A 17049-nucleotide genomic window follows, 5' to 3' on the forward strand; every position below is an offset into this window, starting at 1 on the left:
TATTTGTTGTTTCTGCTTCTGCATAGAGTCATGTACAGTTTAATAGGAAAAACAATACATCTTTCTATACAGAGAGGGAAAAACAGAATTTTTAGAAACAACTCTTTCATATTTACAACATCTATATGTGTATTGTTGGCTTTTCATGCAGTTCTATTATGAAAAGTCATTTTAACACTTAAAGGCTTACTTTGACTAGTCATAATTACATTCTGATGAACAAAATCATAAGTTCATTGACCCAAGTACAGTAGTTCAATAATAGTGAAGAATAATAATAAATCTGGTGTGTAAAATAAACAAACATCCACATTTTTTAAATTCATTTTATTATACAAATATGTATACAGTATATACAGTATGTGGCACTGCGGTGGGTTGGCCCCCTGCCCAGGATTGGTTCCTGCCTTGCACCCTGTGTTGGCTTGGATTGGCTCCAGCAAGACCCCCGTGACCCTGTGTTCAGATTCAACGGGTTGGAAAATGGATGGATGGATATATGTGGCAGGCAAGGTCCCCTGTGAGGACACCCCTATAATGGAAGGTCCCGGGGAGAGAGCCTATCCAGAGCAGTACCTCCCCCAGACAGTAGAGGACAGGCCCCCTGGTGTTTAGCAGTGTAACGGGTTTGGAGCATGGAAGCTCAACCCTGCTGGGGCCCGTGGCCACTGCCAGGGGGTGCCTGGAGAACTACAGAGTCCTTGTATGCCACACTTCCAGGTGTGGCAGAAATGCTGCATACAAAGACTCAGCAGTTCTCCATGCAGAAATAAGTCAATGAGTACCTGGAGCACTTCCAGGTATCTTATAAAAGGAGCCAGCAGCCACTACTCTGAGACCCAGAATCGTTTGGAAGAGGATGAAGCTTGCCAGGAGGAGTGGTGGTGGACTGAGAAGGAAAGAAAAGAAAGTGTTTGGTTTAGTGTTTGACTGTGCTTGTGTCTGTGCTGTACAGGTGGGAAAAGGTGTAATGCATTTCCCACGGGAAAAGAAAGAAAAAGAAAAATAAGTGTGTGTTGAACTTGTGTCCCATGTCTGTTTGTGTTGGTTGGGGTAGCTAGTGCACCCCCTGGTGGTTCACAATATATATATTAATAATGGACATGAACCAGAATGCAGGAAAGTTGTGGAGGTCATTGTCTTGCTTTGTGGTGCAGGGACAACAACATGTAATTCAGCACCAACAAGACAAAAACGCTGGTGGCTGGACATCTGGCATGCCAAGAAGTCTCTGAGACCAGTCACCATTCGAGGAAGGATGTAAAAGTGGTGCAGAGTTAAAAGTACCTGGGAGTTCACATAAACATCAGACAGTACTGGTCTGACAACATAGAGGTGCTGTACAAGAAGGATCAGAGCAGACTGTACTTGCTAAGGAGATTGAGGTTGTTTGTTATGTGCAGCAAGCTGCTGGAAATGTTCTACCATAGTATCCGGTGTGTTGTTCCACACTGCAGTCTCCTGGTAAAGCAAACTGAGTTCAAAAGTAGCATAAATACCTGAACAAACATATCAGGAAAGTCTGTTTAATCACCGAGTGAACCCTAGACACATTGGAAGCTGGAAGCTGTTGTGGAAAAGAGGATAATGGCAAAATTAGATGTCATCATAAAAATCCCCTCCATCCCCTCCAGGTGGTGGTCCCTTGGAGCACTTTTAGCCACCATAGTGTGCTGGGGCTCTTTTCTGCCCACTGATATCAAAAAATTCAGTGCTTCCACCCAATATACTTGTTAAGTTTACTTTTTTTTATTTATTGGGGTTGTTTCCTTCCTTGTGCCCTGTGTTGTCTGGGATTGGCTCCAGCAGACCCCGTGACCCTGTAGTTAGGATATAGTGGGATTGATAATGGATGGATGGATTTATTTATTGACAGATTGATTAGCTATATTATCTATCCTGTGAGACTGAATCCTTGTTTTTTATGTTTCTGCTGCTAAATGCATCAGAATTTTCCCATGGGATTAATAATGTTTATCTAATCTAATCTAGTTTAATCTAATATCATATTAACATTTGCAAACATTTATTCTCAAAATGAGGAGCATCAATCCAAAAACCTCAGTCCACATCAATAGTCCTGATGGTGCAGCACATCCCTTGTGTATAGTACTGATCAAATACAGAAACTTACATTAGGCACCAAAATTCACATTGGAGCTTTACCTCACCAACACGTTTTGGACAACGTCAGTACTTCATCAGGACTTTAAGAGGCTTCTGAATCCTGTTTGGGACATAGCTGTATATTATCTTACTATGTTACAGTAGGTAATTTTAAACATTGGTCCAATAAATTTAATACTCATAAAAATGACAATATCTCAAGTATGTACAGGTGACCAGCCAAGGGAGGGCCAAACATCGTGTTGAATACAGATCTCAGCTAAAAAAAATTATTAATGTATATTAAAGTCAGAGGGGTCCTCCCTGCGTAGAGTTTGCATGTTCTCCCCGTGTCTGCATGGGTTTCCTCCAGGTACTCCGGTTTTCTCCCACAGTCCAAAAACATGCAGGTTAGGTGCATTGGCGATTCTAAATTGTCCCTAGTGTGTGCTTGGTGTGTGGGTGCGTGTGTGTGCCCTGTGGTGGCTAGCACCCTGCCCCGGGTTTGTTTCCATCTTTGTGCACTGTGTTGGCTGGGATTGGCTCCAGCAGACCCTTGTAACCCTGTAGTTAGGATGTAGCGGGTTAGGAAATGGATGGATGGATGGGTTGGATAATGGAAGGATGGATGGATTAAAGTCAGAGTCCAGGGCAACAGTAAATAAGTGAAAGGTACATAATAATAAATAACTTACCTATGCATACAAGGTCTGACTAAGACAGGAAACAACAACACTTAACAGGAAAACCAAGAATGCTTGCTGGCTCCAAAAATGGCGATTCATGAGGGCTGTTTTTACTCTTGCCAAATAGTCGAAGATAATTGCTTACTTCAAAGAGCTCATCTGGTTCACCTAGACTGTTCCCAATTTGTAGATCCAGTATGTTTTGCTGCTTAACAGGACATTGTTGTAATATCCACCTCTGGGGTGTGGTTTATCAATTTCAATAATAGAGCACTTCACCTGACCTTCAGTGTGCATTTCATTAAAGTGTCTAGACACTTTTCCAAATACGTTCATATATTGCTTTTATGTTCTAAGATCCTGCTACCTATGCAACATTATGCTTTACCAATGTTAAAAATGTGGACAAGGACAAAATAAAATGTAAATAACCCCTTTCATATTGGAATTTGAACGCTGTGCCAATATTAAGTGTGTACCATTGACATCAAAGCTGTCACATTTAAAACATTACTACAAAAAGTGCAGTTTAAACTCTGAAGATGTCCTGCTTTTATCTGAGCATGACATCCAGTGGGTTGACTGTCATGATCAAAGTTCAATGTATTGACTGCACAATCCTGTATTTTGTTGCAAGAAAAGGCAAAGACCCTGTAGTTAGGATAAAGCAGGATAATGGATGGATGAAAACATATCTATAATAAGAAAGTCAGAATGCCAGTTAGAGATATTGTAGGTAGGCACTCTATACTCTATAATCCATTTGACTCTTTCTTTAATGCCATCTGGACTAATTGCAGTAATTAAACTTTAATTCAAACACATTGCAGATATCTGAAATATGAATTTTATCTAATCAAAACATAACTGAAAGCTACCTGGAAATCATTTGAAACAAAATATTGTTTTCACTAGTCAAAATGTCAATAATGTAGATATTAATTATAGCAAGCTTCATAATATTAAAAATATTGCCCCATATTTCACACATACCAAGAGGCAGTGGTGATGATGGTACATTTTTCTGTTAGATTAGGGATGCATTTTATTGCAATTATTTGTACTATGTTTGTACTTTGCCTAATTATATCAAACAAGTGATAAAAGATAAGACATTTTTAGATAATGTTAAACAAAGTGCATGCGCAAGCCACAAACTGCCTGCATGGATAGGGTCTTGAGGTTATGTGTTCTCTCTGTATCAGTGTTTCTTCTTGTGCTCCATTGATCAGATTTTAAGTAGGTTAATGGTGTCTTAATCCCCAACCTGGGATGGCACCAAGAGTTTTTTCCCACTCTTCACCATACAGGCCAGCTAAACAAAACGATATAGAAAATATACATAAAACTTATGGATATTTGAATGTGTTCATGTGGTGTTTTGCAAGTTCCCACTACAGGTACATCACCAAGACGTACAGGTTAGGTGCGAACTACTCCAGTATGAGGAAATGTGTCTTTGTTTACAAGCATGCCCAGGGTGCCTTTTGCCTATTATGTATTAAACTGGATTTCAGATCCCTTTCGCCCAGTATTAGAATATAAGGGTCCAGGAAATGGATGGGTGGGGGAGATTACCATCAACAAAGTGCTGAATTTTTAGTTAACATAAATTTTATTTCCTGAAATTATTCTGCTCCAAAGAAGCTGTTCAAGTATGCTATCTGTCTGTTTTGTCTCCTGCAGCTATTCACACGATTGCACATTTATTCAACTTAGAGCGATTTATGGACGGCCAACTGGACAATCACGACACAATTCAGTACACATTGTCACAGATTGGTAATATAGAAGGCCAGGCTTATCTAAACCCTATCAGGTCCAACGATACTGTAAGTATAGTGTACATGTTTATAGTGTATATTTATGTATATGCATATATATATATATAGAACAAATAAGCATTTATGAATGGGTATAGAGTGTAAAGTGACATAAATGGTTGTGTATGATGCTAAATGATATAGTTCACCACTGCTTCAGAATGAGTCTGTTGTTTTTAACTAGCACAGTACATTTTTATGAATATGAAAGTCCATTCTTTAATGTAGTAGAATGAGAGGTTAATATCTATGAAGGCAACATTTGAAGAAAATAAACAGTTTATAGATGGGTGGGGAAGATGAAAACTAAGCTGATGGAAGGAAATGAGATCAATGGTGATTGTAAAAGTCAGATTCTCAAAACAAAAATAAAATAAAATAAGATGGTACCAATAGCTCAGTTAGTGTTGTATGTTTCTTTTTTATGGTGAAAATGAGAATTGTCTTTTCTATATTGGTGTGAAGTCCTTGAATAACATTAAATTATATGTTATATTGTACCAAGAAAATTGCACCAGTTACTTTTCACACTCCATGTATATGCAAGCCTCTTTTTAAAATGGAGACAGATATATTTACTATCATATTAAATACTTCTTTTCCATATTAATAATTAGCTTCGTAATAACTATTTGAAGTGAACTCGGGTTGGGAAGTGAGGTTCTAATAGTTGCTCTCCCTCGCCTTCATTCAGAGATTAGTCTCACGATGGATTCTGTATCTTCTATTGCCAAGTCGAACTTAATAAGCCTAGATTCACATGTAAAGTCTGTTAGCTTCTCCTGTTTCTTTCACTTAAGAAATCTTTCTAAATTGAGGTCTGTATTCTCAAGACCAGAATGGGAGATGCTTGTATATGTTTTTATCTCCTTGCATCTTGACTACTGTAATGCCCTGTACACTTGTCTGAATAAATCCTCCTTTTCTTGGCTGCAGTTAGTCCAAAATGCAGCTGCTAGGCTTTTAACTCGATCTAATTGGAGGGCGCATATTACTCCCATTTTGTACACATTGCACTGGCTTCCGGTCTATCATAGAATTCATTTTAAAATTTTGGTACTTACCTATAGAGCTCTCTGTAGACCAGTCCCTGAGTAAATTGCTGTCTTCCTGCACCGCCGTACAGCCTGTCAGGCACTCGGAACTGGGCCTCTTAGCCATCTCTCGTACCCAGCTTAAGCTACGTGGGGATTGTGCTTTTCAGTCAACTGTGCCAAGACTTTGGAATGGTCTTCTGTTAGCATTGCCAAGTCAGTTGATTCTATCAGTAAACAACTTAAGTCATATTTGTTTAAATAGGCTTTTGAATGCAGCCAAGTAATCTTTGCTTGGACTTTTAGTTTATTTTCTTAGTTATGTTCTTTTTTTTATTTTTCTTGATTTTGTTATATTTGGATGGCACCTTTGCTGAAAGGTGCCTTATAAATAAATAAATTTTACTTACTTACTTACTTATTTACTTTGTTGACCTTGGAATGCATAAACAATTTCAAAATAAGCATGCTTATGCCTTTTTCTTTTGAAAATTCTGAAGTCTAGGAAAGTAAAACTTAACTAAACCATCCGAACACCATCTATATCCCTCTATCCTAAACCAAGATTGCATCTCAGTGTTCAGCCATCTGGTCTGCCTGACCTGGCAATGTCACGGACAAACTAGCTCTCCATTGTGCTTTTCATTTAGGCCTTGAAACATGTCTTGTAGATGATTTGCTTGCTGTAAAGTTGGAATACATCGATATGATTACTGTAACAGTTGTCATCAGTAGCTGTTTTACATTGGGTCTCACTTAGCTCCTTTAGCAGGCTACTGATCCTTGGCCCACATACCGTCACTCTTGCATATCCTTAGACCTTAACTGTTTCTGGTTCCCTTCATATAAACTTTGCCACACAATGTGTCATAGGGTACTAATTTGGTAAAGCCTTAAATTCCCTGATTAATAAAATTCCCTCAACTTTCGGATACTTCGGAATCCTTCAGTGTGCCATCTTTCTGAGCATAACTCCATCTCATTTGAGCAGATATGGTTCACTTTTAGCAGTTGCCTAAGCCTTTGTAGCCAGTACGTTTTTCCTAGAAAGAGTCTATGAAGGCTGTTTGTTCTCTACCCTGGCTCATAAGTTGATGTCACATTTTGTGACCTTTTATCGTGAGGCATGTCAGATTTGCTGACCAAATTTACTAACCTCATTGATGTAACATGTCAAACTGCACAACTGAACATCTCAGCCCAAGTCATTTTTACCAACCCAACTGCCATTCTTCCAGCAGAGTCGTGTTCGCCCCTTTTTCAGACAGCCAATAGTCTGCTGCCTCATAGACATGGTACTGTTTGAAGGGTTAACAGCTGTTGGATGTTCAGCAGCAATCTCTGCTTTTTAATTCTTTTTCCATTCTGTTATGGTATGTAAAATAAAAGAAATCAAGCAGACGAGCTTCTCTTCTGTTTGTGAGGTTCAAAACATGTGAGTTCCTTACTTCGTCCCTACATCCTATGCATTATACTTCCAGCTGAGCATTCATTGGTTCCTTTGGCTCTCACTCTTCATGGGTATACAGCCCGCCCATCCGGCTAACAAGAAAATGAGAGCTTTTTGATTTTATTCTACCCAGATGCAGACTAGTTGATCTCACTCGTTAGGTATGTCACATTAGATGATTGGTTTCACGGTAGTGCTTTGCTCACTGCTTTCAACTGCCTCTGATTATGTAAATGAAGGCTGCAACTGGAAAAGAAATCTAATGTGACATGGGCTTCAGCTGTCTTCCACTGGAACATCTGTAAGGTATCAGCTGTTGTCTTCTCCTTTCATGGTGTATTGATTTATTACATTTTTCTAGATTAAATATGTTTTTTGGCTCTATTTGTGTAGTTTACTGATGGTTTTTAAGGTCAAAGAACACAATTCTGTTACTATTTTCATCTTTATTACCTATTTATTGTTATATTTTTTTTAAATTATCATGGCATCATCGTGTTTTCTCTGCAAGCCTTTGCAAGGTGCATGGCTTCAAGTATTACTTATTGTGATGTTAATGTGATGCTTTATAAGCCAAATCTCCCTAGGCAACTATATTCAAGTTTATGGAAAGCTATACATAGTTATCAGGTTACCAGCTTAGTGCTTTGGTTCTTCGACTGAAATTCTTCCTTTCTTGTCATATTTTCATTTGGACTTTCTGATTTTGACCACTGCTAGTTTTCAGTTTACATTTTCAACTGCTGCCAGCATTCACCTATAGCAGAACACTCGTGCCCTACGTGATGGTTTTTTATGCCTTTTTACTTTCATTTGGAAACTATGAACTCAAAGTGCAATTGTATTTGGTGCTTAGTCCTCACACTGCTGCAAAAAAACTTGAAAATACAACCAGAAAAGGCCAGAGTCCATTATGTTTCTGGAATGGTTCTGCTCCAAGTACAAATGATGACCATCTTTATAGATTTCTGTCTCTTTTTTGGAATCAATCTGTTTTTGCCACCGTTAGAAGTGAGGGAGAGCAGGAAATAACATTACAAGGGTAAGGCTATTGTTTATTAAAGAATCACACAATGTTTCAGGGATTTTTTTGCAGGGAAAGCACAGGGTTGCTTCTGCAAGGGGTAGTAGTATATAAAACAGATGCTCTTAATTCTCAAGAAGACTGTGTTAGCGAGGATGTGTTTGAAAGGTAGAAAATGAGAGCATTAGATTGGCTGAGGTATTTAAAAAGTATGTGGTGTAAGGTGATTCCGAGGTAGAGTGTGTTTTAATGGGATCACTAGAATGGATGTGTCACAAAGTGACTGCGGCTCATCCTCTAAACCTTCTCTTGTTTGTAATTTGCCTAAGCAACTCCAAACTGTGTAAGCAATGCTTATTATAAAGCAGTCACATGATGGGAGGGCAGCAGAAATTCAAAAGGGGAGCTCAGTTTGGGATGTTTGGTGCCCTTGTGACAGCATCATCTAGAGATCTCTTTATGCCTTGATTTATTTTTAGATTTTGGTACAAGTAGTTAATTTGGTTTTTGACCTTCAGCTTTGATTAATTAATTTGGTCCTTGTTTGTTTCTGCAGTGCTTACTGCTTTCGACTGCCTCCGACTAGCTAAAATTATGTAAATGAAGGCTGCAACTGACAATCACTGGAAAAGAAATCTAATGTGACCCTTCACAAGTTTTAGAATTCTGTCTGTATATCGGCTATTTTGAATTTTCCTCTGGTTATACACTTTTCTACTCGTGTATGGGCTACTGTCTGATTTTTGACCATTTTCTTCAAATTTCAATTTACTAAATAAAACAGTTTTACTTGATTACTTTGTCAAAATACGTGTTTTGATGTTGGCTCAACCTATGCTGTAGTCTAAACTGGCTTTATGCTATCAACCATATTTTCATAGGGAGGTTGTCTGCACTGCAGCCCTGTGGTTTGGCTTTTCCTGCTGGAATTCTGGGCTTGAGATGTTTCTGTGTGTGCCTTGCCATCTGGTCAGTATGTATGAGAGAACACAAGAGAAAAAATGTGGGATGTTTGTTACATATGAAAGTACTTCATGGGCGGAGAGACGATGACAGTAAGTAGGAGAAGACAGGCAGAGTGAAGACTATAACAGAATAGAAAAAACATAGCAGTTTATTAAATTTTGCACAGCCATGTCTTTTGCAGATTAATATACAGTATGTTGCAGTTTACCTACTGTATATTTTAAGCATACTGTATGGTTATTTTTTTCTATTCAGCTTTCTAGAAGGTTTAAATTAACTTTTATATGGTTACTGCACTAAACCTAACCCATTTCAAAACCTTTTGATGATATTTGTCACTTTAGGTACCTATGTGCTAACCAGCTATGTTTAAACTTTTCAAATGGCGAGAAGAGTATTTGTTATTGAAGAGCTATTTACTGTGAGTTTTACAGCCTGTGAACACACTTTTATTCAATGTCCTTTTTAACTGCACACGTGATGACGAAGAACACTGGCTGGGTACTGTCAGTTTTATGAGTGTAGAATATACCACACCTAAAACACCATTTCTGCATGTAGACCTTTTTCCTGCTTCGCCCAGTTCAAAGTTTACAGGATTTTCACTGTTTGATGATCTCTAGCCCTTTAACTATATATTGTACTGTGTTTGCTTTTCTTTTTTACACCACCATAATTGTCTCTATAGATTCTCTCCTTGGTAATTGTTCATTACAGTATCAGAAGTTAGCCTAGTTCCAGTCACTCGTCAGCTTATCATATAAGATTCCATATTTTCAGCAAGATCTCAAAATATAATTCTCATTCTCAAAAAGAGATTGTCAATTTTAAAAACATTGCTCGTCCTGTATTTTTAATAAAGCTAGAAGACTACTTTCTCCTAGTCATCCAGTTTAAAAAGATTTAATATCAATAAGGTGAAATTTTCTGTTTTTCATGGACTTTTAGATATTCTCCAATATGCTATCTGTATGAGACATAAAAATCTGATGGTGTCATGTATTGAATATAGACAGTAACAATAACTGCTCGTTTTGCACATAAACATTTTATTTATTTGGGTCATCCTCCTATCGCTACTGTTATTACATTCATTCACTTCACTGTTTGAAGAGGCATTAGATGGCAGCCTACCTGATTTACATAACAACAACAACAACATTTATTTATATAGCACATTTTCATACAAAAATGTAGCTCAAAGTGCTTTACATAATGAAGAATAGAAAAATAAAAGACAGTAAGAAAAGAAAATAAGTCAACATTAATTAACATAGAATAAGAGTAAGGTCCAATGGCCAAGGAGGACAGAAAAAACAAAAAAAAAACTCCAGACGGCTGGAGAAAAAAATAAAATCTGCAGGGGTTCCAGGCCATGAGACCGCCCTGTCCCCTCTGGGCAATCTACCTAACATAAATGAAACAGTCCTCTTTGGATTTAGGGTTCTCACGGAAGGACTTGGTGATGATGGTCACGTAGACTTCTGGCTTTTAGTCCATCAATGCTGGGGCATCATGATGCTTTGAGTAGGTGGTGGTGACGCAGGCCGCCACCACAAAGAAACCGGAAAAAGGAACAGAAGAGAGAGTAGAGGTTAGTACGGATTTTAGAGCCACCATGAATAGTTATTATAATGAATTGAACATTCAGAGTTTCAGGAAGTGAAGTTATAAAAAGGCCATGTTAAAGTAATGTGTTTTCAGCAGTGTTTTAAAGTGCTCTACTGTATTTGCCTGGCGAATTCATATTGGCAGGCTATTCCAGATTTTAGGTGCATAGCAGCAGAAGGCCGCCTCACCACTTCTTTTAAGTTTTGTTCTTGGAATTCTAAGGAGACACTCATTTGATGATCTAAGATTACGATTTGGGATATAGGGTGTCAGACATTCCAATATATAAGATGGAGCGAGATTATTTAAGGCTTTGTAAACTATAAGCAGAATTTTAAAGTCAATTCTGAAAGACACAGGTAACCAGTGTAGTGACATCAAAACAGGAGAAATGTGTTCGGATTTTCTTTTTCTAGTTAGGATTCTAGCAGCTGCATTCTGCACTTGTTGCAAACGATTTATGTCTTTTTTGGGTAGTCCTGAGAGGAGTGCATTACAGTAATCTAGTCGACTGAAAACAAACGCGTGAATTAATTTCTCAGCATCTTTCAGTGATAAAAGAGGTCTAACTTTACTTATGTTTCTTAAGTGAAAAAATGCTGTCCTAGTGGTCTGATTAATATGCGATTTAAAATTCAGATTACAGTCAACAATTACCCCTAAATTTTTTACTTCCGTCTTGACTTTTAATCCTAATGCATCAAGTTTATTTCTGATAACCTCATTGAATCCATATATCCATATATATATATATCCATATGTATATATATGGTGTAAACATTTGAGAAATATGTTTAAAAAATGGGCCTAATCTTGATGACCTTCTATTTCATTCAAAAATGTATAAATCCCCACCATTACTTGGGTTTTTTAGTTACATTCATAATCTGGCCAATATGATGTCTATGAGGCCAGCTTCATATTTTTGGTTTAGGTAGTGAGTGTATCTCAAGATTTATGTAACTGTGGCTAATGGTCTTGCAGTAGTACCCCATCCAAGGTTGGTTCCTTCCTTGTGGCAGGAATTTTATTGAAGTGAAAAAAAAGTTAACTAGATGCTTCTATCTCACAAAATCCTAGAATGTAAAGCTGGGTCGAATTAAAATGATCTCTCTACCATTCCTCTTACAGTATATGCCCTCTCTTGTATCTTTACGAAGAGCTGTCAACATTGCTCCATGTAACAAAATATTCAGCTCAGAAAGCAATTGTTATATATTTATGTGAAAAGCCCAAGATTAAATTTAAACTCTATAGATACTATTTGGCAAATGAGGCTTGACTATGAATAATGTTCAGCTCTGTAACTGGGCCTACCACAGGCAGACTTACATTTCGACAAATTGAAATATATATGCACATATAGCTTGTAACCTCCAAAACCCTGGACACAACCGAATCAAACACAGTCATTGTTTCACATTTATTTATTTATTTATTTATTTATTTATTTATTTATTCTATCCTTTACCTTTACGTGTCCTTCAACAGTAGAATCCTCCCGCCAGCACACCACAACAATAAAGATCTTCCTTCTTCTCCGTCATACACCTCATCCTCCAAGCATGTATTGTCCTCTGCCTTCCAACTCCGATTCTATGAGGTGAAGCAGAGTGACAACTTTCATCCAGAACTTTGAAGTATTTCCAGTGCTAGGACATGTTCTGTTGAAAGTACTTCCAAGTCCCAAAAAGTAGGGGTAGCAAATCCCTCAGCACCCAACAGTGCTGTCCCACAGGAATATGAATTCCAGCATGGCCTGTGGGTGTCTGAATGGCTACTGAAACCCCTTTTTCTCCATTATGCTAGGTTCCCTGCCAAGTAAGGATCTTTTATCAGCAGCATCTCCTTTGTTCCTGTCCCAATATTGGTTTGCTTCACACCTGGGCAATGGTTCTAGAACCATTCCAACCTGGTCACCAGCCCATACTTGCCATTCTTTATAAGGGTTAACATATTTTCAAAGTCAAAAAATAGGACACAAAAATAAAAAAAGACATGGAGTTTCCTATATGTCACAGTGAGGGGGAGTGCTATCACTCCCTTGGAGTTTCTTTCCATGTAAGTGCTGGGGGGCAGTTCTTCTCCCTATAAGAATAAAAGCAGGGAAGAAGTAAACATTTGTAATTATTTCCATAATGTGTGTGGTGCACTATTAGAGTCTCTTACCAACATTGCCATTACAGTTTCAGCTGATGTTTTTTAAGAATAATAATGTGGGTAATACTTTAAAAAAGGAGGTGAAGTGAAAAAAAGTCAACTAGTTGGGAACAATGGGGCAAACAAACTGACAGTTTTGTAAAAAGCACCTAAAAAAGGGCACTTCTGAGGAAATCTGCATGTATGGTAACTCTAGGCACACATCTGTGGCTTTCTACAAGCCTGTTACTGTATTTTCCCAAGTGCGACATATTTAGCAAAAACACTAGAGATAATTTTTCACAATACTTCCTCCAATATTCTTGTTCAATTTCTCCATTTTTACACAACAGTTGACCCCATAAAGACAGCCAGATATGTCAAAACCATTAAGTATTGAGAAAGAGACTTAAAAATTTCAATTTGAGTAGGATGACAAATCAGTAATAGTTCTTTCTAAATAATGTCCCTTGCTGCAAATGTGTTATGCTGTAGGTGGAATAGAATAACTGAAAGGGTTGATTAATTTAGCCCGTAAATTTCCTTTTCTTGCATTAGATGGGGTATTGAAACTATTTGCATGTTTTTGGAAGAGTCCCCAGACTTCTTGAGAATATGTTGTTTTGAGGTGCTCTTGTCCCCCACGTGGGGTATTCTGCATCTTCTTTGCTTTAGATTTTGTTATTAATTTACGTTGTTATTTTGTTATGGTCTTGGCAATTTTGGGTACCATTTTCCAGGGGCTGCTGCCACTGTATAAGTTTTTTTATGGTCACCACCATATTGTTGTAGACAATGGCTTTGCATTGCTACCATGTGGCAAGTAGCAGCACTGCATGTGATGTCATTGCATCATCATTATGGAAGATTATGGCATGACCTCAATGGACACTTTAGATAGAAGACTTCACAAAAGAAAAATTCTAGTAAAACGTCTTAGTTGGATATGGAAAGGGCACAGAAGGTGGATTAGACATTTGGCTGTTTTTTAATGATATAGATTTTTTTTACAGATCCTGCACCTATATTTCTCTTCCCAATTAAAATTAATCTTCACTTCCCAGTCATTCACTTTTTATTCTCCATCTGGCTCTTGTTGGCCTCTGTTATAATGTCTGGAAATGTCTGCTTCAGAATTATGTTGTGTTAAATAAAGAAACTGAACCATACCGAATTTTGTACAGTATTTATGTATATAATATCATAAATAAAACCCACCGCGACAAACACTGTTTTAAAAATTATAGTCTGTATGCATATGGCACAACTGAACAAACATGTTCTTGCTGTTTTTTTACTTCATTTCAGGACCATTTCAAAATTATGGACATACTGTACATTGAATAACCTACCTTTTTCATCCAATTGCTATTTAAGTTTATTTTCTTGAATAATGATTATTTTTTTATTTCTCTCTTCTCTCACCCTACCCATTCATTTACTAACTAAACCTTTTCCAGTTCAAGATATAATAGACTAATTCACAAGCAGTGTTGCCAGGTTTCCAAAAATCATAGATTGGGACAGCCACCATTTCAAGAGACCAAAAAAAAGATGTTAAGGAACTAAGGAAGAGAAAAAAAAATAGATTAATTAAATTATAATTATAGGAATTTAAAAATGTATAATCTAAATATATAAGTATATGCAAATAATATATTGTGACAGATAGTGGTGCTATTGTCCCCTTGAAGCCTCAGACAACATGTCAGACATCAGATAAAAGTCCAAGAAATTAATGTCATATTTCTGTAATAGAAATATTGTGTAGAATATACATAATAAACAATTAATAATCAATATAGTAAATCAATAATAAGCAATTTTCCAATCCACTCAGCAGCTCAGTCACCCTTCCTCCCAACTCGGCTCACCTGCTGGGATCTCCCATAGTCCTTTTATAGTTCATGACCTGGAAGTGCTTGTATCCCTCAGTCCATGTGAATTCCCAGCACTTCCAGGTCTTTTCTTCAGCCCGGAAGAATGTAATTTCTTCTGTCCCCATGACTGGGAAGTACTTCCGGGCTATACAGAAAATAGAAGTCCTTGAGCCTCCCTGCAGAGTCCCCTGGCGGCCCCCACTGTATCCAGCAGGGCTGTGAATTAAAACTCCAAGGTCCATGATGCCCTGGTAGAATTTGGGGCACCTCCATGTTGTAGGGAGGGCTCCATCTGGCAGCTTGGGGGTATTGGCCGGAATAAACTGCCGGCCGTGTACCACAATATATATATTATAATATTATAATATATGAAGAATATGTATAATATATTATAATCTATATATATAATATATAAAGGAGAAAACATATATAAAATAGTCACAGAATAATCACCATAGTACACCTACAAGTAATGCAATATTTCAATTCATACTAAACTAACATAAATATGAATATACGTTAAACATTTTACATTGTTTGTATACTGTATAACCTCACGTATCATTTCTTTTAGATTCAAAAAATACGTATGAGTATGTTTGATATAAATTGTAACATATTTTATGTTTCATATAATATACAACACTATATATGTAAATAGAATGCAGTTATGCAGATACAACATACCTTGTTATTTGTAAAGTCTTTATCGGTATCACTTCACTTTCAAAACAAATTACACACGAGCACGAGCAGCTGTGATGTGCACGAGAAATGTACAATGACATAAGCACATAACGTACACGAACACACACAATTAAAACACTCAGATTCAGCTGACAGTTACAAATTTTATTCATAAAAGTGGTTTGTCAGTCTGTCTACAAAGATTTAGCTCTCTTTAACAAGACATTCAATATAAAAATTGAATTAAGATTTTTTTTCAACATTCAATTTCTAGGACTTTCAGGGGCAATGCAAAACTCAGTATCAGTCTGTTGAACTCGGGACAGTCCCACTCAAATCATGTTGTCTGTCAACCCTGTTGACAATTAAAATAAAAATTGTAAATATTTTACTGTACTGTAAATACATTGCATGTGTAATGATTGAAGTAAATGTTCGGCTGGTGGGCAGCATACTGTTCTTACAAATAAAGTTTATTCTTCACAGAGCTTGTCACTGTGGTATAAGTAAGTGCTGGAGTGTCATGGACAATACAACCAGTTGCTTGGGGCTTGTCTACATGGTTTGCTGCTTAGACATGAAACAGATGGGGCCTTGTTAGTCATGAAATGCACATCTACACAGAAGATGATAATATTGAATGGGCCGCACTAGAACCAAAAAGTCTGAGGTTAAAGGGTCCCTCCTTAAGAAGATCACCTAGTGCAATGGCAGCCTTGGTATTGACCCTGCTGGATGGGTTTTTATTAAGAACTAGACATTAAGCCTGTTACAATAACGGGCGCTAGAACAGTAGTGTATAAACATTAGTAGGAACAGTCTATATTAAATGGCAAGGGACCTTGTATGTGGCTGTAATATGTGTCACTGTATTGTGTGCCTTTAATTTTCTCTCTCAGTAATACTGGTTTGTATTTTCGTAAAATGCCTGTAATTTTGTCATACAGTAATACAGTGGAACCGAAGTAATTTCCCCCATAGGATTGTATTTAAATACAATTAATCTGTTCCAGATCATATGAACTGTATGTAAATATATATATTTTTTAAGATTTTAAGCACAAATATAGTTAATTATACCATTGAATGCACATAGTAATAGTAAACTAAATGTAAAAACATTGACTAACACTAAGAAAACCTTGAACAACAGAGAAAACTAACATTGCAAGAGTTTGCGCTATAGCCTTATGACCCGCTCGCTAAAGACACTTTTTTAATGAGTTTTAAGCACAGGGAAAAAAATGAACATTTGAAAAATCCGTAATCTAATAAACAACCAAGAAAAGTAACATTACAACAATGCACACGTGCGCCTGTGTGTGTGTGTGTGTGTGTGTGTGTCTGATTCTGTCCTGGGCCTGCGTGTGTGCGGGCGGGCGTGTCTGTCTCTGTGGCGGGCCTGCATATGTATGTGTGTGTGTGTGCGTGCGTGTCTGTCTCTGTCTCGGGCCTGCGTGCGTGTGTGTGTGACTGTCTCTCGCGCGGGCCTGCCTGCCTGCGTGTGCGTGTGTGTGTGTGTGTGTGTGCGTGCGTGTGTGTGTGTCTGTCTCTCGGGCGGGCCTGCGTTCGTCTGTCTGTCTGTCTGTCTGTCTGTCTCTCGTGCGCACGCACCTGTGTGTGTCTCTCTCTCTGCACACACA

General features: G+C 37.7%; 1 protein-coding gene across 1 annotated transcript in view; it reads left to right on the forward strand.

Annotated features, from left to right (window-relative positions):
* LOC120523616 (cytochrome b-245 heavy chain) overlaps nucleotides 1-17049 on the forward strand; it is a 66020-nt gene that overhangs the window by 20427 nt on the left and 28544 nt on the right. Inside the window, exon 5 of the mRNA XM_039745070.1 lies at nucleotides 4479-4624. Within this exon, the coding sequence (XP_039601004.1) occupies nucleotides 4479-4624 (146 nt within the window). The remainder of the gene's footprint in view (nucleotides 1-4478; nucleotides 4625-17049) is intronic.

This window comes from Polypterus senegalus, chromosome 2 (assembly GCF_016835505.1).
Source record: "Polypterus senegalus isolate Bchr_013 chromosome 2, ASM1683550v1, whole genome shotgun sequence".
Classification (NCBI taxonomy): Eukaryota; Metazoa; Chordata; class Cladistia; order Polypteriformes; family Polypteridae; genus Polypterus; species Polypterus senegalus.